General features: G+C 44.8%; 1 protein-coding gene and 1 long non-coding RNA gene across 5 annotated transcripts in view; one reads left to right on the top strand and one right to left on the bottom strand.

Annotated features, from left to right (window-relative positions):
- Positions 1-1,056: 1,056 nt before the first annotated feature.
- Positions 1,057-26,477, bottom strand: part of LOC110506857 (maestro heat-like repeat-containing protein family member 1) — a 39,788-nt gene continuing 14,367 nt past the window's right edge. For 3 of the 4 annotated variants that reach the window (XM_036965891.1, XM_036965882.1, XM_036965885.1), the window contains exons 18-43: positions 26,099-26,151; positions 25,765-25,872; positions 25,357-25,476; positions 24,781-24,903; positions 24,186-24,332; positions 22,468-22,494; positions 21,333-21,455; positions 21,003-21,082; positions 20,557-20,701; positions 17,993-18,088; positions 17,795-17,899; positions 17,023-17,158; positions 16,459-16,571; positions 16,121-16,273; positions 15,835-15,989; positions 15,300-15,465; positions 14,976-15,172; positions 14,473-14,610; positions 14,220-14,334; positions 12,482-12,628; positions 10,562-10,750; positions 7,540-7,689; positions 6,885-7,019; positions 6,507-6,609; positions 6,004-6,069; positions 1,057-3,769 (exon numbers count right to left, since the gene is read on the bottom strand). In XM_036965891.1, the coding sequence (XP_036821786.1) occupies positions 3,693-3,769; positions 6,004-6,069; positions 6,507-6,609; positions 6,885-7,019; positions 7,540-7,689; positions 10,562-10,750; positions 12,482-12,628; positions 14,220-14,334; positions 14,473-14,610; positions 14,976-15,172; positions 15,300-15,465; positions 15,835-15,989; positions 16,121-16,273; positions 16,459-16,571; positions 17,023-17,158; positions 17,795-17,899; positions 17,993-18,088; positions 20,557-20,701; positions 21,003-21,082; positions 21,333-21,455; positions 22,468-22,494; positions 24,186-24,332; positions 24,781-24,903; positions 25,357-25,476; positions 25,765-25,872; positions 26,099-26,151 (3,167 nt within the window). In that variant the 3' untranslated portion in view covers positions 1,057-3,692. The remainder of the gene's footprint in view (positions 3,770-6,003; positions 6,070-6,506; positions 6,610-6,884; positions 7,020-7,539; positions 7,690-10,561; positions 10,751-12,481; positions 12,629-14,219; positions 14,335-14,472; positions 14,611-14,975; positions 15,173-15,299; positions 15,466-15,834; positions 15,990-16,120; positions 16,274-16,458; positions 16,572-17,022; positions 17,159-17,794; positions 17,900-17,992; positions 18,089-20,556; positions 20,702-21,002; positions 21,083-21,332; positions 21,456-22,467; positions 22,495-24,185; positions 24,333-24,780; positions 24,904-25,356; positions 25,477-25,764; positions 25,873-26,098; positions 26,152-26,477) is intronic. The other variant, XM_036965894.1, reaches the window with a different exon arrangement.
- Positions 5,249-5,793, top strand: LOC118944808. Its single transcript, XR_005040124.1, has 3 exons — positions 5,249-5,326; positions 5,373-5,692; positions 5,739-5,793. It is a non-coding gene; the product is annotated as an uncharacterized LOC118944808 (long non-coding RNA).

Raw genomic sequence — 26,477 nt, 5'->3', positions numbered from 1 at the left:
TGTCCTGCCCACTGATCTAGCTGGCGTTTCAATCCATAGCCTCCTCAAGTGCAGCTACAGTATATGATTGCATTACCTTCAAAGTCATTATTTAAAGATGGTCAATTAAGATTTGAAATGACCTGCATGACAATGTGGAGCTGCCATTTATGGTAAACCAATTGTTATCTGAAATGAACTGAGTTGACCTGAGAAGAACACCGGTGCCATTCAATGTGATGATGACACTGATCATTTTTAATCACCATTACGGATCTTGAGATTGGATTGCTTATTTAGACAATATGGGGTTCTCATGCAGAGCGGTCACTGGAAGCAGTGTTAAGAGGACATCCAGTCATTCACATGGGCGAGTGGTTATCAAGGTTCAGCCCATTACATTCAACAAGCCGTCATTTGGTCATGAAGTTAAATTGAGTCAGATTCAATACGCCGGTATGTATTCTATTCCATTAGGCGTTGATTATCTCAGACTGCCTGAGACCCCAATCTGCTGACTGCAGTTGAATACCGTGTCCAGTTAGAACGTGCAGTGAATGTAACATCAATTACATGGCCTAGAGTTAAATTAACTTCATCACCAATGGTTTGATTCACCTTGAACACTACGGATCCAAATACTGCTGGATGAGACTCACTTTCTTTTTCTTCTCATAGTCTTCAAACTACCCAAACAATACTCTCCTCTCTTACTTTTGAGGAGTTGTGAAGAGACCCAGTGGACAGTACTTTGAAGTGAGATATATTAAAAACCATTAGTCATTTAGAAAAACACAATTAAATCTTATTCCCCAATTCACTTCCATCAGGCAGATGCCTTTCCAGATGAATGCTGTGAGTGTGAGGAGAGCAGGGGACTCCCACAGGTTATCAAATAAGCTTTCACATAAAGGTACAGTAAGCTTTATATCCTCAATAGTATAGAAGTACCTTTCCTTTATATATATTCATCTTTCTCCATACTTTCCTTATAAAACAGCTTTAATAACCATGTGATGTATTATGTATTAGTGTTTTCCTTTGAAGAATTGTGACATAAAAGGCTCAGGACACCAGTTATTTTTATAGGGATCTTAGGTTTTATTTAGTAAATAAAATATGATTTCCATCAACGTCATAGGCCTGTTTCCGTTTCAAATGGACACAGTGTGCATACATGATACTTTTCCCATGTCCATTATTGAAAGATGTCACATTAAAATATTACATTAACAAAGAATGGTCCAACAGAACAGCCATCATCCCCAGTAACCTTTCAACACCCCAGACACCGACAGACACACAGGTCCAATCCAGCTGTACTTTAGGACCAGGACTTTTACCCAATGTAGGCAACACATTAAATAGCGCCTATACTGCACTTTACCACAGTAAAACATCTCTATCCATCAGTAACACAACAAAAACATGTGGATGTGTCATTCACTGTGTACAATGACAGACTGATTAAGTAGTGCAACGTAAAACCTCGACAGGAATGTCATCTATTAAGACCTCATAACCTGTTATAATCAGTACCCTAATCTAATCACATGAAACGGACAGGAGTGGAAAAGTGAAGTGCATCTTTTAAGAGAAAGAGTGAGAGAAGACTAGGACCGATGTGAAAAGAAAAGTGAAGTGCATCTTTTAAGAGAGAGAGTGAGAGAAGACTAGGACCGATGTGAAAAGAAAAGTGAAGTGCATCTTTTAAGAGAGAGAGTGAGAGAAGACTAGGACCGATGTGAAAAGAAAAGTGAAGTGCATCTTTTAAGAGAGAGAGTGAGAGAAGACTAGGACCGATGTGAAAAGAAAAGTGAAGTGCATCTTTTAAGAGAAAGAGTGAGAGAAGACTAGGACCGATGTGAAAAGAAAAGTGAAGTGCATCTTTTAAGAGAAAGAGTGAGAGAAGACTAGGACCGATGTGAAAAGAAAGAGAAGGTTATTGCGTCCATCTTAATGTAGCTACCCAGTAAAACTATTATTTGTAGATATGGGTTCAAATACTATTTGAAATCATTTCAAGTACATTAGGTGTTCTTAATTCTGATTGCCTGCTGGCAATGGAACCAATAGAAAAGCGCTGGCTAAACTGCAAACCCTGCCCCTCTGGCAGGTTAAAGTAAACCACACTACTTTTGAAATAAATCAAATAGTATTTAAATCCAGGTCTGATTATTTGGCACTGTGGCAACTCCACGGGAGTGCCTGGTTGCGTACATGTTGTACCTGGGGTAAAGAAGAACAGATAAAGACTAGGGGTCACATGCATTAGGCACCAAACGGAAGAAAACTGACTGAAAACAGGGAGGGACTAACTTCCCATATTCATTTTCCGTTGCGTGGTCCTAATGAAAGTGACCCAGGCGTTTTCCCTGACCTGACAAGTAGAAACTCTGGGCCCTCAATGTATCACCCCTGGTGAGGTCCTGGTGAGGTCTCGTGGTCAGGAGAAAACTCCTGTTCCTACAAGACATTTTCTGAACTAGCTACAATAGTGTTTCAGGATGCAGTTCTGTTGTTAAACAATGCTACCACGAGAATAAATGGAGCCTCTGAAATCCCTTCTGCCTCAGAAGTGTAAGAACAGGTACATGGGATGGTTTTGGGCTGTCCTCGCTGACAGACAGCCTCCTTGGACGTGGATGATAACTGCTCATCCTTGAGTGGAGGGCTGTGGACGGTCATGGAGCTTTGTAGGACGGCAATTTGGTCAGCCAAATGACTGCGGTCACCGTAACAACCGTTCAAATAGCAAAATAAATACAAATTAATAAATGTAGACGCACATTTCTCCTCCGTTCCTGACTGCATGTGCTGCCATAGAAACGGGAGTCCCCATTCAACTCAACGTTGGCATTATGGGTGGACTGGCAGCCATTGCGAGTCTACCCATAGGACCAAAGCAGGAAGTAAAATATGTGCTGTGATTTGGTGATTCAACTCAATAGACATTACAAAAAGTGCAGTACATTCCATTGCATGAGCCACACCAGTTAACATCATTTGAATGAACATTCTACATTACAAAGATAAATCATGTTAAGAGTCCATGTTGCAGAAGAAAGGGACTTAACTGCACACATTCATTTTCTACGGTAATGGAGGTTATTCTTTACAGTCTTCATCCATAACCGTGGGTTACAGGGTAATAGTGCCAGCCCTACGTGTGTTTCAGGGGTTGGTCCACTAGACTAGTGTGAATGGAGTGGAGGCTGGAGATCAACCCCTAGCCCCTCCCCACAAGCCCCTTTTCCTGACCTGAAAGTGACAGACAGCTATGACCAATATGGTGGAGATCCCATCCAGCAGGCAAATCCCATCAGGAGGCCAAGGAAGTAACTACCATATTGCCTACACCGTTCTATTCCCTTCAGGTCTACAGGAGTGCCTAGGGAAGAGGGGATAGGGCTCCATTTGGAATTCAGCTAAACACTAAGCTCAGCAGAGGTCAAGCCCATTGGCCAATTGATCTAACCTACTGTCAACATTCTAAAAGTGTCAACAGATTTCATAATACTGCTCCAAAGTACTATGCATGTTTTTCTATACATGGAGGTACAGTCTTTGGTCACTAATACATACGTTCATGGACTAATTCAAGTTGCACTGTCAACATGTGAAGTACCAGATCATCTTTGTTGAAAACAGTAACATGAACAACTCTAAAACAGCTAATGGAATAATGAATGGCAGGCAGGATGTGTGTCTGTTCAATGGAAGTGGCCCATAGCTTCAGCTGCCTTGACTCTCACCACTGGGTCTGGGTCCTGGAGCAGCATGACCAGACCTGGGAGACACCACACACAGAACACAGTATGAGGTCATTGTCTTCCCCCAGGTGACATCACTCCTATGCAACACTGATCAGACAGAAGACAATGAGTATGAGGTAGGTTTCCCTGGTCAGACAGAAGACAATGAGTATGAGGAGGTTTCCCTGGTCAGACAGAAGACAATGAGTATGAGGAGGTTTCCCTGATCCCTGGTCAGACAGAAGACAATGAGTATGAGGAGGTTTCCCTGATCCCTGATCAGACAGAAGACAATGAGTATGAGGTAGGTTTCCCTGGTCAGACAGAAGACAATGAGTATGAGGAGGTTTCCCTGATCCCTGATCAGAGAGAAGACAATGAGTATGAGGAGGTTTCCCTGATCCCTGATCAGACAGAAGACAATGAGTATGAGGTAGGTTTCCCTGGTCAGACAGAAGACAATGAGTATGAGGAGGTTTCCCTGATCCCTGATCAGAGAGAATACAATGAGTATGAGGTAGGTTTCCCTGGTCAGACAGAAGACAATGAGTATGAGGTAGGTTTCCCTGGTCAGACAGAAGACAATGAGTATGAGGAGGTTTCCCTGATCCCTGATCAGACAGAAGACAATGAGTATGAGGTAGGTTTCCCTGGTCAGACAGAAGACAATGAGTATGAGGAGGTTTCCCTGATCCCTGGTCAGACAGAAGACAATGAGTATGAGGAGGTTTCCCTGATCCCTGATCAGACAGAAGACAATGAGTATGAGGTAGGTTTCCCTGGTCAGACAGAAGACAATGAGTATGAGGAGGTTTCCCTGGTCAGACAGAAGACAATGAGTATGAGGAGGTTTCCCTGATCCCTGGTCAGACAGAAGACAATGAGTATGAGGTAGGTTTCCCTGGTCAGACAGAAGACAATGAGGTAGGTTTCCCTGATCAGACAGAAGACAATGAGTATGAGGTAGGTTTCCCTGATCAGACAGAAGACAATGAGTATGAGGAGGTTTCCCTGATCCCTGATCAGAGAGAAGACAATGAGTATGAGGAGGTTTCCCTGGTCAGACAGAAGACAATGAGTATGAGGTAGGTTTTCCTGATCCCTGATCAGACAGAAGACAATGAGTATGAGGAGGTTTCCCTGATCCCTGGTCAGACAGAAGACAATGAGTATGAGGTAGGTTTCCCTGGTCAGACAGAAGACAATGAGTATGAGGAGGTTTCCCTGATCCCTGATCAGACAGAAGGCAATGAGTATGAGGTAGGTTTCCCTGGTCAGACAGAAGACAATGAGTATGAGGTAGGTTTCCCTGGTCAGACAGAAGACAATGAGTATGAGGAGGTTTCCCTGGTCAGACAGAAGACAATGAGTATGAGGAGGTTTCCCTGATCCCTGGTCAGACAGAAGACAATGAGTATGAGGTAGGTTTCCCTGATCCCTGGTCAGACAGAAGACAATGAGTATGAGGTAGGTTTCCCTGATCAGACAGAAGACAATGAGTATGAGGAGGTTTCCCTGATCCCTGATCAGAGAGAAGACGATGAGTATGAGGAGGTTTCCCTGGTCAGACAGAAGACAATGAGTATGAGGAGGTTTCCCTGATCCCTGATCAGAGAGAAGACAATGAGTATGAGGGAGGTTTCCCTGGTCAGACAGAAGACAATGAGTATGAGGAGGTTTCCCTGGTCAGACAGAAGACAATGAGTATGAGGAGGTTTCCCTGGCCAGACAGAAGACAATGAGTATGAGGAGGTTTCCCTGATCCCTGGTCAGACAGAAGACAATGAGTATGAGGTAGGTTTCCCTGATCAGACAGAAGACAATGAGTATGAGGAGGTTTCCCTGATCCCTGATCAGAGAGAAGACAATGAGTTTGAGGTAGGTTTCCCTGATCAGAGAGAAGACAATGAGTATGAGGAGGTTTCCCTGGTCAGACAGAAGACAATGAGTATGAGGAGGTTTCCCTGATCCCTGATCAGAGAGAAGACAATGAGTATGAGGTAGGTTTCCCTGGTCAGACAGAAGACAATGAGTATGAGGAGGTTTCCCTGGTCATGAGTATGAGGTAGGTTTCCCTGGTCAGACAGAAGACAATGAGTATGAGGAGGTTTCCCTGATCCCTTGGATCTGAGCAGGAATAACTCCTGGCCCGACATACCCAAGCACCGTTACAGTTATATCACATGGAAGGAGTACTCATCACACAGACTACTACAACCGGTCCAACAAGCCCAACTCACTGGGAAGCAGAACTAGAGAAACAGCCTACCTTTGGTCACACTCCCCATGTTGATGTGAGAAAATAATTCCTCAGGAAGATTACCCAGAAGGAAACCTACAAAGAAATAAAGGCCTTTAACATTTCATTAGATAAATGTTTAAGTGAAAAGCTCTACCATGGTAAATGAGAGAGAATATTTGGTTTGTGCAAACAGCTTCACTGATATTCTCTTCTTGAAAATTACAACTAATTATGACATTTATCCAATATTAATAACAGAACACTGTCTGAAAAATGACTAATAATTGTCTAACTCATGAATGACTACAAAGGGATAGCTACAGAAGCTAAGACACAGAGCAGAGCCATGTTGAGCAGGGTTGAGGTCAATTCACAAGGTAAACCAAATTCCAATTTTCCTTATTGAAAAGCATTGAAGATAATTGGGATTTCAGTGTACTTCCTGAATAGAAATGGAATAGAACCCAACCATGGTGTTGAGGTGAAGTTGAGGAAACAGAGACATCCCACTAACCAGTTTCCCTACCTACCGATAAACATGGCAGCGCCGGCCCGAACCTCGGCCCAGTTGCTTTTGAAGAACTGGATGACAGTGATGTGGTAGAAGTTGAGCATGCCAGGGAAGTCTTGAATCTGGGGACAAATCAAAAGAACAGTTCTATCATATAAAGAGAGAAAAATAACTAACCTTTTGTAATAGAACATTATTCAAGGTGGGTTTCCAAGGCAACTGCTCTAGTGATTGCATAGCGTGCAACGCATTTAAAAAGCTGTTTACTACAGTAGGTAAATAATTTCCGCCTCCTGACGCCAGATCTCCGCTACTGGTTTTGATGGCCGACGGTGAGGTCTGTACCAGTTTGTGGATGTGAGTAGACTATTACAGTATTAGACAGTGCTCAACTCACAATATATTTGGTGAGGTCGTTGATGAACTCTCCGTAGTGCAGACTCTTGTCCTCGTGGAGATGGTTCTGGAACATAGTGGTGATGAGCTCTGAGCCCACCACTGGAGCACACACTCGCATGGCATACTTACACGCCTGCACAGAAAAACAGACAGGAAACAGTCTTTTAGCCTACCATCTGAGTCTCTGCACAAAGGCTGCTTCAATTCAATCCACATGACGTAATAACGTATCATTTACTTATCTATGATATAAACCAGACTATATCAGATGAATCTATGACATAAACCAGACTATATCAGATGAATCTATGATATAAACCAGACGATATCAGATGAATCTATGATATAAGCCAGACGATATCAGATGAATCTATGACATAAGCCAGACGATATCAGATGAATCTATGACATAAGCCAGACGATATCAGATGAATCTATGACATAAGCCAGACGATATCAGATGAATCTATGATATAAACCAGACTATACCAGATGAATCCTATGATATAAACCAGACTATATCAGATTAATTCTAGGTATGTAAAGCACAGGACTGCAAAGAAAACTAGACAACAGGTATAGTGTACCAAACCAGTTTGTAGAACCATAGTTCCCCAAGTCCACTGCCTGAGTGTTGATGTGAGGTTACCCACCTTGACCACCTGCAGGTTGGGGTCACTGAGGTGCAGCAGCAGGCTGACCAGTACGTTGTGGATCTGGTCTTTGAACACAGGTTCTCCTGAACCAAACTTAGACAGGTTCCCCAGGAGCATGATGGAGGCACAGCGGATCTCATCATTCTCCTGTTGGGTCAACAATACAGGAGCGCAGTTAGAGGATCCACACTAAACCCATCATAACATTAACACACACCAGTAGACCTAGATAACCTTCAGAGGATCCACACTAAACCCATCATAACGTTAACACACAGCAGTAGACCTAGATAACCTTCAGAGGATCCACACTAAACCCATCATAACGTTAACACACAGCAGTAGACCTAGATAACCTTCAGAGGATCCAACCTAAACCCATCATAACATTAACACACACCAGTAGACCTAGATAACCTTCAGAGGATCCACACTAAACCCATCATAACGTTAACACACAGCAGTAGACCTAGATAACCTTCAGAGGATCCACACTAAACCCATCATAACATTAACACACACCAGTAGACCTAGATAACCTTCAGAGGATCCACACTAAACCCATCATAACATTAACACACAGCAGTAGACCTAGATAACCTTCAGAGGATCCAACCTAAACCCATCATAACATTAACACACAGCAGTAGACCTAGATAACCTTCAGAGGATCCACACTAAACCCATCATAACATTAACACACACCAGTAGACCTAGATAACCTTCAGAGGATCCACACTAAACCCATCATAACATTAACACACAGCAGTAGACCTAGATAACCTTCAGAGGATCCAACCTAAACCCATCATAACATTAACACACAGCAGTAGACCTAGATAACCTTCAGAGGATCCACACTAAACCCATCATAACGTTAACACACAGCAGTAGACCTAGATAACCTTCAGAGGATCCAACCTAAACCCATCATTTAAAAACACTGTAATTTAGTAGATCAAACCCTTCTTATCCAGAGCGACTCAGTCTTACATCCATTTATTGAAACAAGGTTGTCCTTTTCTTGACCCTGTCAACTTCTACATGATAGAAATCTGGCCCTGAGAAACTAGGAACTCAAAACACCAAATATCAAACATATATCTTGCCTTCTCTCTGAGAAGTGAAACGTAATAAGCCTAACAAATGTGTTTCAGACGTTGTAGCCACATCACAAGCATCCTCCTCAGAGGCCACTAGTCTCTAATACCCTGACAACACCGCTCGCTGCAAAATAAATGTAGGAATCCATGTTATTCAATTATTGCACCCACACTGCTCGTCTGCGTTGCCAAGGGCTAAAATAGAAGTCATTCCTATTTCTGACACAGATCGCGCTGCAAGTCCTGCCTCTCCCATCTCCTCATTGGTTTATAGAAGTAGGTACGCACGTGCCATCTCCTCACTGGTTATACCCACGTGGGTGATTGAAAGACTGCCGGTTGTCGTGGTAATACTATGAAACTTTAGATGCCAATCATCATATAAGTTAAACGATGAAAAAGCCTGGAAGGAGGAGAGATGACTAGAAACAATTCGGTTGACCGTTTTTATGTGTGGAGTAGAGGACCTTGTGCATTTCAGGTAAAATAACAACCTAATGTTTATATCCCAGGACAAATTAACTAGCAACAGCAAGCTAGATAAATAGGACAAATTAGCTAGCAAGTGCAAGCTAAATTGCCATGAATGTTTAATGCTTTTCGACCTGTCCCCAAATGAATGTAATTGGTTAAGAGTTTGTTTTGATATTTTAACCTGTGTGTCGTGATGGCGTTTGGTGTAGTGACAAAATAAATGTGTGCACGATGGAGCACGCTCGCAGCCAGTTTGGGTTTCGTGTCAGGGATTGGTGTAATTTCACCTTAATCTATATCTATCAGGTAGGGGAGTTACCAAGAGAGAAAAGCATATTTTAGGGTGCCAGACGCTAGACTTATGTCAGGAATAGTTCAAATAAGCTTAAAGACCCAACCACATATACCTCAATGACACTTGTGACATCAGGTTAAACTGTATGTCTTATGTTATTAACTACAAAAGGCCCCTGAGATAAGAAACCTATTTTGCAACCTTGCAAAGTTTCAGTAATTGTATTATTTTTTATTTATTTATTCTTTATTTAACTAGGCAAGTCAGTGAAGAACAAATTCTTATTGACAATGATGGCCTAAGAACAGTCGGTTAACTGCCTTGTTCAGGGGCAGAATGACAGATTTTTACCTTATCAGTGCGGGGATTCGATCTAGCAACCTTTCAGTTACAAGTCCAACGCGCTACCCACTTTATTTTGTCCCCCTACACCAAACGCAATCACGACACACAGGTTAAAATATCAAAACACACACTGAACCTGCCGCCCCAAAGTAATAAAGTCAATAGACAAAAGCTACTGGACATGGAATCAATGTACAGGGACCAGGATTCACCTCTATTTATTTTGATTGAACCCAAACTCTACCAGTTAAGTTGACTGAAAAACACATTCCCATTTACAGCAATGACCTGGGGAATAGTTATAGGGGAGAGGAGGGGGGGGGATGAATGAGCCAATAGTAAGCTTGGGATGATTAGGTGACGGTATGAGGGCCAGATTGGGAATTTAGCCAGGACACCAGAGTTAACACCCCTACTCTAACAATAAGTGCCATGGGATCTTTAGTGACCACAGAGAGTCAGGACACCTGTAACGTCCCATCCGAAAGACGGCACCCTACACAGGGCAATGTCCCCAATCACTGCCCTGGGGCATTGGGATTTTTTTTTTAGACCAGATGAAAGGGTGCCTCTTACTGGCCCTCCAACAACACTTCCAGCAGCATCTGATCTCCTATCTAGGGACCGACCAGGACCAACCCTGCTTAGCTTCAGAGGCAATCTAGCAGTGGGCTGCAGCAGGGTGGTAATGCTACCATGACAACAGTGGGCTGCAGCAGGGTGGTAACTCTAGCATGACAACAGTGGGCTACAGCAGGGTGGTAACCATGACAACATAGAAGTGTGTATCTGCTCAACTCACACTCTCCAGGAAGGGTTTAATCTTCATGAAGATGTAGACGACCAGCAGCTGGACGTTCTTCTTGTCCAGGTAGAGGAGCACCTTGGACAGGCCCGACATGGCCTCCAGAGTGATGCGTTTCCCAGGGTCGTCCTTCTCCTCCATCCCAGAGCTCATAGCAGCCAGCAGCTCCTTGGCATACTTATTTACCTATAAAATAGATTAAGTATAGGTTGTGATTACCTAGAGATCCATATTTGTCTGAAACATTGTTCCCCTCTGCTGCTGTCTTGGTTGGACCAGAGGGATATACTACAAAGTAGGATTAGCCAGATAACTTGCCTAAATATTCTGAAATCACTTATTTTATATAAGCTTAAAATTTGCATTTGATTCAACCAAAAACACAGTTCAGATGTCTTAATGAACCAGAAAAATCAATATATATTTTAGGTTGTTTATAAAATATATCTGGCTAACTCATTGCTCCTGCTCTGTAGTATATCCTAACCCGATCCCTCTGATATCTCTTGAAACTTCTGTTAATACATTTTGTCTGCGTAATGTTGCCACATTGAGGTAAGATTAATCAGTCATATCTTCTCAGGTGATCCTATGGCGATGTTCCCCAGCCCCCTGACAACCAGCACCTCCCATCCCCCCTCCATATGTACCTTCTCAGGTGATCTCACAGCGATGTTCCCCAGCCCCCTGACAACTAGCACCTCCCCTCCCCCCTCCATATGTACCTTCTCAGGTGATCCCACAGCGATGTTCCCCAGCCCCCTGACAACCAGCACCTCCCCTCCCCCTCCATATGTACCTTCTCAGGTGATCTCACAGCGATGTTCCCCAGCCCCCTGACAACTAGCACCTCCCCTCCCCCTCCATATGTACCTTCTCAGGTGATCTCACAGCGATGTTCCCCAGCCCCCTGACAACCAGCACCTCCCATCCTCCCTCCATACGTACCTTCTCAGGTGATCCCACAGCGATGTTCCCCAGCCCCCTGACAACCAGCACCTCCCCTCCCCCTCCATATGTACCTTCTCAGGTGATCCCACAGCGATGTTCCCCAGCCCCCTGACAACCAGCACCTCCCCTCCCCCTGCATATGTACCTTCTCAGGTGATCCCACAGCGATGTTCCCCAGCCCCCTGACAACCAGCACCTCCCATCCCCCCTCCATATGTACCTTCTCAGGTGATCTCACAGCGATGTTCCCCAGCCCCCTGACAACCAGCACCTCCCATCCCCCCTCCATATGTACCTTCTCAGGTGATCTCACAGCGATGTTCCCCAGCCCCCTGACAACCAGCACCTCCCCTCCCCCTCCATATGTACCTTCTCAGGTGATCTCACAGCGATGTTCCCCAGCCCCCTGACAACCAGCACCTCCCATCCCCCCTCCATATGTACCTTCTCAGGTGATCTCACAGCGATGTTCCCCAGCCCCCTGACAACCAGCACCTCCCCTCCCCCTCCATATGTACCTTCTCAGGTGATCTCACAGCGATGTTCCCCAGCCCCCTGACAACCAGCACCTCCCATCCTCCCTCCATACGTACCTTCTCAGGTGATCTCACAGCGATGTTCCCCAGCCCCCTGACAACCAGCACCTCCCATCCTCCCTCCATACGTACCTTCTCAGGTGATCCCACAGCGATGTTCCCCAGCCCCCTGACAACCAGCACCTCCCCTCCCCCTCCATATGTACCTTCTCAGGTGATCTCACAGCGATGTTCCCCAGCCCCCTGACAACCAGCACCTCCCCTCCCCCTCCATATGTACCTTCTCAGGTGATCTCACAGCGATGTTCCCCAGCCCCCTGACAACCAGCACCTCCCATCCTCCCTCCATACGTACCTTCTCAGGTGATCCCACAGCGATGTTCCCCAGCCCCCTGACAACCAGCACCTCCCCTCCCCCCTCCATATGTACCTTCTCAGGTGATCCCACAGCGATGTTCCCCAGCCCCCTGACGGCCAGCATGCGGACGGTACAGCTGGGGTCAGAGATACGCTCCATCATGTTGTTCATCAGGACATCCATCATCATCAGCTCTGTCACCACGTGGTGGTTCAGCAACTAGCGTTACCCACAGAGACAGAACACAGTTGTTCAGCAACAAGCGTTACCCACAGAGACAGAACAGTGTGAAGCCAGTGGTTCAGCAACTAGCGTTACCCACAGAGACAGAACACAGTGGTTCAGCAACTAGCGTTACCCACAGAGACAGAACACAGTGGTTCAGCAACTAGCATTAGCCACAGAGACAGAACACAGTGGTTCAGCAACTAGCATTAGCCACAGAGACAGAACACAGTGGTTCAGCAACTAGCATTAGCCACAGAGACAGAACACAGTGGTTCAGCAACTAGCGTTAGCCACAGAGACAGAACACAGTGGTTCAGCAACTAGCGTTAGCCACGGAGACAGAACACAGTGTGAAGCCGGTACATTGAGATATACATGAAGGAGACCTACAAAAGCACAACAAATGCAATGTAAACTACTTTGACTCCTGGTGACAACAGCAATTAAAATGCAATTCCTTCTAAGTATTATAATACTGTAAAGCCACTATGTCCAGTTTGACATCCTAACTCTGTCACACCTCTACAACCCCCTAGATGTGGGCAGCCCCCCCTCCAACACCATGTTTTACCTTACGACCCCCCCACAAGCATCACGGGAATCGTCTGAAGTCGGTACATCCGATCTGCCAACTTCTGTCTGTAGTGTTTGAACAGTTTGGGCTACACACTAATATGACCCTCACAACCACGTACATGTCAGTTGTTTTGCTCCAGGACACCCACAACCCTCATAAGACTAGTCTGAAGGTAGCCGTGCACCACTTTAAAAAAATATACATGGAACTTTATGGAGATAGTTTAAGCATTAAACTAAGGGGTTAAATACATCAACAAAATGTTAGCTTAGTAAGCAGAGTTGCAGTTCTTGACACAAATCAGTGTGCCTGGAACCTACTGTACTACCATACCCTGTTCAAAGACACTTCTGTATTGTCTTGCCCATTCAGCATCTGAATGGCACACATACACAATCCATCTCAATTGTCTCAAGGCTTAAAGATCCTTCTTTAACCCGTCTCCTCCCCCAGACCTTTCTGTCCAACATGAACTGCACTAGCTAGCTAACTTAGCTCCTCGCTAGCTTGGTTTGCTAGCTAGTTACAGTAGCTTGGCAAAACAGCAACATTTTCACTAACTATCTAAATTTTACAGCCAGCATTGTCTATAACAATTATGTTACAATTACCAAACGTTTGGCACATTTTTTTTTTATGATACCATGATGTATTACAGGGTTGGATGTTGCATGCAATTTATATTGCATTTTAATTGCTTTGTGTATCAGCAAAGCTGATGTCACTTGCATCTGCAACAGAAATTGCATCCAAATTGGTTGGTGTGACACAGGATGTATATGTTTGCAGATGTGAAGGGTCTGGATAGGTATAATCAGTGTGGTGGTGGACATTCTACCATATTCCCTCTTTAAAGACCTACAACAGTGGGCCCTGGGCTTGGCTCACCTCACAGACCTACAACAGTGGTCCCTGGGCTTGGCTCACCTCACAGACCTACAACAGTGGGCCCTGGGCTTGGCTCACCTCACAGACCTACAACAGTGGGCCCTGGGCTTGGCTCACCTCAGAGAAGAAGGCTGTGATAGTGACCCTCTGACACTCGTAGATGTTGTTGAGACAGGGGCACAGACACTCCACTATGGCCGGGAGACGAGGGCCTGCGTGTTTGGCCATGGCCCTGAAAACAACAACACACCTCTCACACTAACTGGTACAGCATATAGGGTAGCTATACTGTACATATCATGAAGAAAGAGTTAGGGCTGAGGTTAGGGTTGAACCAGGATGTGGACATGAAGCCAGGGTCAGGGTGTACCTGGCGAGGAGGGTGACCCCGGTGATGTGCTGCTGGGGGTCCTTCATCTTGTCCCAGGCCCCCTCCTGGTCCAGGGGTTTAACTACATGGTCCAGCTGGGCCCGGGCCAGGAGGATCCGCAGCGCCTCCACCGCTACCCTGCAGACCCAGGAACACACACAGACAAAGGAGTTAAACCTTGAATAAAAATAACTACATTTTTCCTGAAGGAACTTCATTTTCACAACTTCACATTGTATGGTAACTATGATCAGTGAAACAGATACTGTCATTACCTGTACTGATAACTTCATATCGTATGTCACCAGTACTAAGTGTATATTTACATGTTTGGATGATTTCCGGTATGACATTTTCTGGGAGGTACATGTGGACCCCTGTAGGACCTAACCTCTAGTTATTTTCTAACAGTGGCTCTCCAGATTATCTAATGGAGTGCACTCCAGCCCGTGTGTCTTATGATACAGTATGTGCTAGCTAGCGTATGTCGTCTCCTAACCCACCCGCACACGTCGAAGCCTGCGGCCAGTTTGGTGGGGCTCTTCCTGTTTGTTCCGGAGCTGTTGATGTCTTTGGGTAGTGTGACCCCCACGCTGGAGCCCAGGCGGACCAGCAGGGAGCTGAAGAGCTGGGGGAACAGGGACACCACAGCCTCCTGGCTCTGCCCATTCAGCATCATCTCCTTCAGGGCACAGGTCATCTGACACAATAGAATAGCATAGAAAATGATTGCTCAGACTTGTACATTTGACACAAATAAACCTAGCAACACACCATTACCCAGACATCTACAGTCTCATCATAGCACTCTACAACCTGCTACTCACAGCTAGAGGGTGACTGGTGGCCACCTTGGTGAGGCCTCCTCTCATCATGGACTCCTTCTTGTCCACGTAGGGTACCATGATGTTGAGCTTCTCCATCAACATCTCCATGATCTGAGAGGCCAGTTTACTGTCTGCCCCCAGGGCAATCCACATCTCACAGCTCCAACTGGGGATCACACAGGGAGAAGTGACCATGAGGGGTAGGGCTCACTTTGAATGGGAGGCAGTGAAAACATTTCCTCTGCTTCTACACACAGGGTTGCAAAATGTCTAACTTTCCCCAAACCCATCAGTTCTCCAGAAATACTGGTTGGAAGATACATGGAGTCTCACTCGTGTGTGTGTGTGTGTGTGTGTGTGTGTGTGTGTGTGTGTGTGTGTGTGTGAGTGTGAGAGAATTAACATGTCAAATGGAGAAACAAAGACAGAGGAATCTTCCTTGTTGAACAGAGGGGAGATAGAAGAGAGAGATGGTTCTCACCTGTCGAAGGGCAGGTGGTAGGAGATGGAGGAGAGGAAGAGAGATGGTTCTCACCTGTCGAAGGGCAGGGGGTAGGAGATGAGTGTGTTGATGACAGTCTGGAGGTGCTGTGTAGCCAGGATGAGGATGGACTGGGCCACAGACACCTTCACCTGCTCCTCACTGATCATCTGCAGACGGATGTGAAGCACCTCCAGCATCTCTGATACCTGACACACACAGATCATTTAGAGGGGGTGAATGTGAGTGAGAGAGCCAGTGAGTGAGAGAGCCAGTGAGTGAGAGAGCCAGTGAGTGAGAGAGCCAGTGAGTGTGAGAGCCAGTGAGTGTGAGAGCCAACCAGGTCTTGTAGTCCAGCTCCTCTGTTCTTCAGCAGGGTGTTGAGTAGAACACTGGAGGCTCTGGAGCAGTTAGACTGGGAGTCCACCAGCCCCTCAATCAACATGAAGATCAGAGTGTTGAGCTGCTGCTGGGGCAGACGCTTACTGATGATCTACACAGATGAGGGGAAAAGACAGACAAAATAAAGACACATTATGAAAGCAGAGTTGCAAAATTCCAGTAACTTTCCCGAAATTCTCCGGTTTTCCAGAAAGAGTTGACCAGAATTTTGAAACCCAAGGTGAAACAATGTGTAAATATGTTTGACTATGTAATGCTGTATTCTCCTATCCTCACCTTGGCCAGCTCGGAGCAGGTCTTGTAGAGGACAGAGTGGTCTGGGTTGTCCATGCTCTCCCTCAGTGTGATCAGTCTCTCCACAGAGTCGTCTTTATAGTCCAGAGAGAAGCCTAGCGCCAGGGCAGGGAGACAATGAGACCAGCTGCAGCTGAGCTCCACACCCTGAAATCTCCCTCCCAGCGGAATGGCACACAGAGGTGTGCTTCCCAAATGGCAGCCCATTCGCTATATAGTGAGCCAGAGCCTTATGGGCCCTATATAGGGAATAGGGTGCCCTTTGGAATGGAACCAGAGTTTCGCGTATTAAAGGTGCCCACAAATGGGCTGTATTGGTCGCTGGGGGAGTTAAGCTGGTCGCTGGGGGAGTTAAGCTGGTCGCTGGGGGAGTTATGCTGGTCGCTGGGGGAGTTAAGCTGGTCGCTGGGGGAGTTAAGCTGGTCGCTGGGGGAGTTAAGCTGGTCGCCAGAGAATAGGAAACTAAACAAAACAAGGCGTACTGAATCAGAGACAGTGTGTGTGTGTGTGTAGTGGTGTGTGTGTGTGTGTAGTGATGTGTGTTACCTTCGTAGCGTAGCTGGATGTAGAGCAGGGTATAGATGCAGTCGATGGCTGCCCTGCGGACCAGGGGGTTGGGGTCGGTGCATCGGGGGGCCAGGCGGCCCAGGAGAGAACCCAGGTTGTGGAAGGTTACCATGTTCTACAAAAGACAGAACACCCAGATTAAGGCTATGGGTTGGTTCCACGTTTAAAGGGATCCTTCAGGATTTTGGCAATGAGGCCCTGTATCTACTTCCCCCACTTGTGGATACCATTTTTATGACTCTGTGTCCAGTATTAAGGAAATTAGAGGTTGTTTCGCAAGCCAATGCTAACTAGCGTTAGCGCAATGACAAAGTATATTGGTATCTACAAGGCTGCTGCTAGCAGATACCCATAGACTTCTAGTGCAGTTCACCTGTTCATCAGAGTCTGGGAAAGTAAATAAATGGCCTCATTGCAAAAATCCACAAGAATCCCTTTAACAATAAAGAAGCACTTTTATCAACTTCTACGGTTCCCCAGGAGTTCTGGATGATTTATTTCCATGTCCTTCAGTATTTTGTGGTGCTGGTACCACAAGCCCCATATTCCTACCAAATGGGCCTTTAGAACCACTGCAAACATCGGGCAGCTCATAAGATACACTACTGAACATTATGGCATCTCAAACATTTTGAAGAACACAAACACAGCTATATTTGCTGTTAGTTCATGTCTACAGAACTCAAGGACTTCAGCTAGTAAGGTCCAAATATTACCTGAGAAAGAAGGGTTTGCAGAAGTTCTGACTCACTTTGACGTGGAGGTTGTTGAAGTAGAACTCTAGGATGTGAGCGGTGGTGTTCATCGCCCTCTCCCTCTCATGACCCTGACCAGAACTCAACCACTCCTCAATGTGCTGAGGACAACCAAAGACAGGGTCAAAGTGGAGTTTAAGATCAAGGTATAAATAAGTCAACGTTTAAGCGTATACTTCTTATCACCAACTTACCTTGAAAACACTCTGGAGTCCGTCTGGATTCAGGTCTCTTGCAAGAATATTCCTCAACAACTCCTGAAGAGCATTGAAGGTGTCTTTGTATAACGCCTGAGGGAAAAGCAGTAGACAGAAGCTTTACCATCTCCACTGTCAGGGTATCTGCTGGTTCCATGAAGGTGAATTGAAGACTGTTCCCAAGCATTCCCACGCATTAGAGAGAGACACGTGATCGTACACAAATATAAACAAGGTTGGACATGATCATGTATTAGTCAAACATACCTGTTTGGGCTTATTGTGGTCAATGTTTAGTCTACAAATTATTAGTCATTATGTTCCATCCGCTCAATAAAAAAAATGAATTTTGGTTTTGTTTTAATTAGCCTGCGTCTGAATCTAGGTGATGATTCCTGGGCTGCTAGGCTATAGATGGCTGAAGCATGGGGTTGCCCATCTGCATTTGTTTAGGCTGGCCCAATCATTAGCTAGATCACAAACGAAGGCTTCGATACCTATACCTGCAACAATGATACTTCATAACATCACCACCATACCACTGTGAACAAATCCTTCAAGTCACAAACGCAGCACAGTAAGTGTATAAACATGTGGTCAACTCTCCACCTGGAGAACCAGGTCACTGGGTGTGCAGGCGTTTGATTCAGCACTGAGTCAGATTAACAAGGTCCTGTTGAGCAGCTGATTGGTAGAATCTGACGTGTTAGACTGGGGCTGGAACAAACGTCCACACAAAAGTCCACGCTGGAACAAAAGTCCATTATCCAATAATTATTATGGGATACGACTAGAACATTAGCCTACAACCAAAAGAGTCTAATAAAATAACTCATTCAGTGAATCCAGGATCAAATGGCGGTACTTTGAAGCAAGGTAGCTGAGAGGGAAGGCTCCAAGACTGACTTTACCCAGTGCAAAGACATTATTATAGACATTTCATCTAACTTGTTCAGGGAATGCATGATAGTTATTCTGATGTGCAATAACAGAATAGGATCCAGAATAATCAAATATTAGTTTGATTTATTTGCCTGCAAGTTTGTGTATATTGTCCTAGGCCATACACTACATAATGATACAAATAAATATGTTATGTCACATACACCAGATCGGTGCAGTGAAATGTGTTGGCTTTAAAGGGTCAGCCATAGTAGTGCGACACCCCTGGAGCTAATTAGGGTTGAGGTGCCTTGCTCAGATTTTTCACCTTGTCTAGTCAGATATTGAAACCAGCAACCTTTTGGTTACAGGCCCAACGCTCTAACCGCTAGGCTACCTGCTGCCCGAGGAAGTGGAAACTCAAAACACATTAGCTAGAGTGCTAACTCTAAATATGATATTGTTGCTGGGTAGCAACGCAATTGATCCAACAGTAAATGTAACATCCTACAAAAACGTCCCATTGTATTCACCCCAGATGGTACGCTCCTCTCCGTTCCCCTGGCTCATCATCCGTTTGTAAAGTGGTGTCATTTCCTCCATCTTGACAGAAATTATTTTTACAGGGATACACAAGGCTGAGACTCTACTCTTAACAGTAACAGTAGTTGTTTTAAAACAACTAAGTCTTTCCCACAATTACATTTCTAAAATGTTGCTCAACTGTCAGTATGCTCTTATCAGAACGCATCTCTCCCTTCACTCCGTGTGTAAGTCAGCAGCGAAACAGCGCAGATACTTTCATTTCAGGAAGCAGATTAATGCACATTACTGTTGAGCAAAACATGTTTTTACAACCAAAACAATCTGCAGGAACGTTGTGGAGCCTCATCACCAACACAAGCTAAATGTATTAGGTAAGAAGGACAATGTCTGTTTATCATCCCAGATCGGGTTGTTGTCTGATTGTATAGGCTACCTTCTCTCCCGCGACACACACCTAACATCTTGAAAGTGCGGTTCGATTGTTATTTAATATTGTTGTTTTGTCAAAGTAGCAACAATTACGCAGAAGCACATTGTAAAACAGTGTAGTCATCTCCGTCACATTATTTAAGACACTTAAACTGAATTTAAGGCATTTTTAGGTCTTCAAATCAGATTTTTAAAAAAATCATTTATTCATTTAAGGACCCGCAAACACCCTGTTTCATACTTTCACAAAATGAGTGTGAAGGAATAAAGTGCAGGTTTATGTTGAGATGACTGTATGTCTACACACAGAGAGAAGGTCTGTGCATACAGTATGTGTATACTTGAGGTTGTTCATGTGTCCTAAAGTTGAACATAACTATTAGGTTTCTCTATAACAGGATACATAATAAATCACTTCCTGCTTTAGTCACATGGCTTGTGACTCACCCCATGTCAATCCACTGACTATGAAATGTCCTTGATGCATTGATTTGATTGCACTTAGGTCAAGATCAATTATACTGAATCAAGAACAAACTTCCTTTGCAATATGGATTGGTTGATTTGTATGAATAACGGTTAATGTACCTACATGTACAGTAATTCTCATTTTGCTCCCCCTCCAGGTTTGTGCACCTGTTGACTACAGCAACCCACTGACGGTGAAGAATCACAACGAGGTATTGAGATGCTTCAGATCTCACCTCTCTCTGTTGGGGCTCCAGCACCTCCTCGTCTTTTCCCCTGTCCTTGTCCGGAGTGTTCACCGGGGGAAGGCCGTACACACCGTTCAGACACGTCCGCAGCATATCAAAGTTCTCATTCTCCGTCAGCGCCGGCTCCAGGTTACTGGGGTCAACCTGGGGTCAAGGACCAACGATGTCACTCAGTAGAGGCTAGGGTTGCAAAAACTGCCCAGGTTTTCCAGACATCCTGGTTGGAAGATTCCTGGAATCAGGAGGGAAGGAATATCCAGAATCTTCCAACCAGGATTTCTGGAAAACCTGGGAGTTTGGGGAAAGTTCCCTGATTTTTACAACCCGAGAGGAAGATGAAACACCTGGTACTGACAAGCTCCTGACAGGCTGACATCTCTGGGCTCTGTTCCAATATGCAACCCACTAGCACACCTCTGGGCATTAAAGGATACATGAGGTTGGCACACGTGGTCATCACAAGGTGGCGAACCGGAGTCCGCATGGCATCCGTGGGTTCTGCCTTGATAAAATCCTTCAATAAAAGGAAGATATTGAGATGGGTCAACACAATCAGAACCACTTGACTGTAGCAGCCCTTATATCATAAAGCCTTTCTAACAGCTACCTAAGATATAACAGCTGTCATAGGCAGTCATAAACAATGTTTTACAGTTGGTGTGATCTAAATCCAGTAACATTTAATGTAACCCTCCATCATAAGGGCGACATAACACTGTCCTAACAACGACACAACAGAGTACATAAACATGACAAACACTGACCATCATGACTCCCATGAGTTCCTGCTTGCGGACGAACATGTAGCCCTGATTACGTACGACGGTGCTGATGGCCCTGGCTATGAGGCCCACACTCTGAATCAGACTCAGCTTCATGGTCAGGTCCTGACGGGGGGGGGGATACAGCGTACACACACACAGAGACAGGGAGACAGGCACAAACACAACAAAAACACGGACAGAGACAAACACACAGCTTCAGACTGTGTTCATGGCAATTGGCGATAGCAGTCCGAGGTTTAGTTTGTTCGCATCATTGTGAGCAAGACAACCAAATATTAGTTGTATAGTGCAGCCCTCAAGCATACATAGACAGTCACTTACCCTGATTCTAAAAAGGTTCCTATGCCATTCATAAAACATCTAGAGATAGCTGGATAGCCTAGAGCAAGAACAAGGGTTTCAACCGTAGTGATTTTTAGATTTTGTTGAAAATGTCAGGGGTCCATAAAAAAAAAAGTAAAAAACTTGATAAGAGCATCTCAATAATAGAACTGTTTCAGAAAATGGCATAAGAAACAACAGCTTATGGTTGGGTAAGTCACACATTCTACTGAAGATGAATTTGACTACTTTTCAGTTGGCTTAAAAATCAATGTGTAGATACAGGTCAATATGAATGAAACAATCAGAGTAGAGGGTGTATTTTTAAAGAACGATCATCCATGCCTTGATTTGCAGACTAAATGTCAGACAGAAATGTAAGCTTTGCGATCTGGAAGGGGAAAAAGAATTTGAACATCAAATTCCACCATCTGATTTGGCATCACAACCTAAGAGCTGGTGTGTGTCGTCGATCAAAGAGGAAACCACAAGGCCCTAGAAACACCAGTGTCAGACCGTGTTAGTAGGACATGGAGGGCATTCAGAAACACCATAGTGTCCGACCATGTTAGTGGAACATTCAAAAGCACTAAACGTTCTGAACTTCTGAAACAGAGGCAAACAAATACACTGCCTCCCATCATAACTACATGAGGTGCTGATCTTTCAACTAGAGCCATTTACTTCTAAAAGTTCAGAAAGTTGAAGCAGCAGCGTTCTAGAGAGAAGAGATTGTTAGAGGAGTTTTAGTGAGAGAGACAGAGGATCCTTCATTAGGGTCCAGTCACGGTACCTTGGTCTCTATTTTAATTCCCAGAACCTGCACAACATAAAAGCAACAAGGAGTTTAATCCACAAGTGTACGCTACTAGACGAGAATATATCCCATCCCCCTAAAGAGAAGAGAATATGCTCTTTCCCCTCATTAAGAAAATGTTATCAGACTACAGTGTTCCCCGGTTAGATGGTTAACCATGGTATGGGACAGCCATACATTAAATGTCTCACAGATACAGATGAACTCAACCTCTATTTCCACATTGCAGTAAAAAGGTTAGCAAATGTTACAGTGCTAGCCAACTAGCCGTAGCCAATTAAATGAGCCCTGTGTGGAACCCAAACGACTCGATGGATATAGACTCGGCTTCTTAACATTAAACACCGTGTGTGTGTGTGTGTGTGTGTGTGTGTCCAATGACCCACCCTAACATAAAATCCCATGATCCAATTCAAGTGGACATCTGGAGGTCATAGTGTACATTGGCAGTGGCCCCTGAAGGCTGCAGTTTAACAGGTCTCATTTAACCAAGACAACTATGGAGGCTAGTTTTCAGACAGTCATTGTGATGCTAAGCATATGGCCGGCAGCTACAGGAGAAGAACCCGAGGATATAAACCAGGTTCATCGGTAGCCATGGAGAGACAGAGACCTCCTGAATAATAGGAGTGAGACATTTGAAACACTAAAACATAGCGTGACTTCTCCAACTGGTTGATATAATCACACATTCCTTTCACTGTGGTTTGTGCTGTGTGGTTTTATGTACCTTTCAAATACCTCAATTATGACCCATCGTTGGTTTTAACGATATAACCACCTGTATGTAATTGTGAGCAGTAAGCCTGACCGACTGTCTGTGTACATCCCAAATTCACTATATAGTGCACTATATAGGGAATAGGGTGCATTTTGGGATGGATCCTCTGTCTGACCAGCATGTCTTAACTCCATCAGACTCAGCCTTATCACAACTTCTGCTCTGTGAGGTCACTCAGTACCATGCCAACCCACACATGCTCACAGAACTTCTTCTCGGTGAGGTCACTCGGTACCATGCCAACCCAAGCATGCTCACTGGGCCAACGGTAAAAAATAGATTCAGGAATAATGTGAAACTGCAGCTATTCTAACTACGCTAGCTGACGCTGCCATTGAGGAAAGAGAAAACACTACAAGTCGATGGTAAAACACAGTGCTATGTGGTGATCAGCAACGGGTATCGCTCAGTCATTATTTCCTCTCTCTGCAATGGGGGGGATAACTGGATGGTTGGAGATGGGAGTGGGGTTTCATTTGACAGGCCGCACCTCTTTATAGGACATGTAGGGGCATTTAACAGGTCGGTCCCTGGCGGCCTCTGTACTCTAACAGTATGGGCAACCAAATGTAACACCCAAACTAACTCTCTTCAGTCTTTATGCTGATGAAGGCCTGGGCCTGTAGTGTCTCAGAGTAGGAGTGCTGATCTAGGGTCAGGTCCCCCCCCTCTTATTCATTATGATTTAAAACTGATCCCAGATCAGCACTACAACTTTGTGACTATGTGCCCTGAAGGCCAAAACTGGTCCATTGAGACTGATGACAACATCTAAAGAACTATTTAAATTTGAGAGATGCTGGCTGTCTGTTTCATCCAGGCCTTCCTGACAGAGATTCCCTCGTGGGTCGAAACGTTGTGGACTAGCTTTATTAAAGGGATGTGGTGGAGCAACCAAGCCCTAGCTCCTTACCTTGGTGTTGAAGTGCTTACTGATGCTGCGGAGGATGTCTGAGTCGATGCGGGACAGGATCTGGTCCTCTGGGGCGTGGAGCGCTACGTAACCATAACACAGGATCAACGTGCTCTTCATCTTCTCTACATCCAAGTCATTCTTGTCCTGAGGAGGAGGTGGTAGAGATGGGAAGATTACGGTGTAGGGGCTTGGTCTCCCACAGATTGAGCCTAGTAGTGGACTAAAAAGCTGTCAACTTTATAAAAACCTTCAAATATATAAATTAGGCTAATTAAAAATCAGTTTTTCAATACCTGTACACGTTTCCTTTAAAATGACTTTAGCAGGGCTTGATCGAGCTTGTCTGGTGAAATGGAACCAATGGAATAGTCCCAAAAGTGCAAACTGTGCCTACTGTACCTGGCACTCCAGGCAGGCTCAATCAAATGCTCAAAGTAGTAGAAAGAAATCAACAAACTCCATAAAATCTTCAATCTGAACGTGTTAAATTGCTGACTGTACGGTGTAGATAGAACCTCCAAGGCAGGCAGACATTGCCACGTTTGTGTTTATCCACCTACAATGAAAATAAAAACAGGAATAGCACACTAACTTTGAGCAGGCTGAATATTCCTGAGGCTTTCTTGAAGGCGTCAGATTTCCCGAAGTCGTCCAGTTTGGCCAGAGTGGCATCGAGATGACTGCTTGCACACAGCCCGATCCCCATGGCGACACCCTGGAAACCCATTACCCCACCCTATTAGCACAGTTTAATGGACACTTCAGCCTCCAATGACCAAACAGTACATCTAGATTATCATTAACACCGGCATTACAATTTCACTACCACTCTCTATTAGGCCTAAAGACTGTAAAAACACCACCATTCCCAATCATCTGGTTAAAATACAACGGAAATGAGGGGAAACTTAACACTAGACACAGATTACAGCTTAGGAAGGCAGACGTGACCTCCCTTTGAAAATAAGCAAAGGCTTAGGAGTACATGTCACAAGACTGTCTTAACTGGGCAATTCAGCTGCACAAAGAAAGACTGTTCTGCCCGGCGACGCTCTGCCTTACACAGACAATTACATCACAGGTCACGCTGAACATATGATGATAAATAAAAGCAAATGCTATCAAGAGGATCATGGCCTGACTCAAACGGGGACGAAGAGGTTTTTACCGCTCTCTCGATGGCGTCGTTGTGTCGTGCACTGATCAGCATCTCCTGTAGCTGCTTCTGGACCACTTCCTTATTGGAACACTGCTGCAGAGTCACACCAATGCACCTGTAGAGGAAACTCTGGAAAGAGCCATGAAGCCAAGACCAGAAACCTTGATAGTTTGTAGAAGACATTATTTTACTAAGATTTTGTTAACGCTTATCAGGTTCAGAAGAGTTCCTTGGGGTACTTTTAAATAAGATCATGTTCAAAGAGACAAATAAATAGAATGTGTTACATCTCATGGTTAGGGCCAGGAGTTTTCCCTGAACTATAAGTGGAGACCAGAGAACTTCCTGGTCAGGTCATGAAGAACTCTTGGCCCTACTCATGGTTGAAGAGAGGTTAGGATGAGGTTGTTCACTAACCTTCTCTTCCAGGGACTGGTTATAGGTGGACAGGTAACGTGTGGCCTCTAGAGCCAGCTGACAGCTCCACTTGTCATCAGCTATGGCCACCAGGGACTTGGCTAGGAACTGTATATGTCCAAACAAATAATGCTGTATATCAAATCCCTTTGAAACAGAAAACACTTCTTATCCAACACTGTGTGTCAGACAGTGCATGCATCCCAAATGGCACCCTATTCCCTATGTAGTGAAATACTGTTGACCCTGGTCAAAGAGGATGTTAGATAAAGATCACCATAGTGACAGTGTTGTGGGGACAGACAAAGAGGATGTTAGATAAAGATGGGCATACCTGTAATAGACTCTCTTCCCATTTCTTGTTGTCTAGTGTTTCTGGGGTAGACTCTGTAAAGAAGAATAGACCATACTACTCAGACCTCGCTCGCCGGACTTCCTCCCAGACAAAAACAAAAAATAAATAAATAATAGAGCAGCAGCAGAATATTCTGTACACGTTCCAAAACCGACCAAAGAGCTAAAATGATTTAAGATGCGTTTTAATACCCTATGCTCTACTTCAATCCAAGCTATGTATTTTTATGATGGAAAGATGAAAATGGCCCACAGCTAAAAAAAATAAAAGTTCTCAAAAAAAATATATATAGCCCATAAAATATTGCCTTTAAAATTGTGAATCACTTATAACATCCCTTAACTGCAGCTGTTGTGGT

The sequence above is a fragment of the Oncorhynchus mykiss genome, chromosome 3, assembly GCF_013265735.2.
Source record: "Oncorhynchus mykiss isolate Arlee chromosome 3, USDA_OmykA_1.1, whole genome shotgun sequence".
Classification (NCBI taxonomy): Eukaryota; Metazoa; Chordata; class Actinopteri; order Salmoniformes; family Salmonidae; genus Oncorhynchus; species Oncorhynchus mykiss.
The sequence above is the reverse complement of the archived record's forward strand: the minus strand, read 5'-3'. Positions and strand labels throughout refer to the sequence as shown.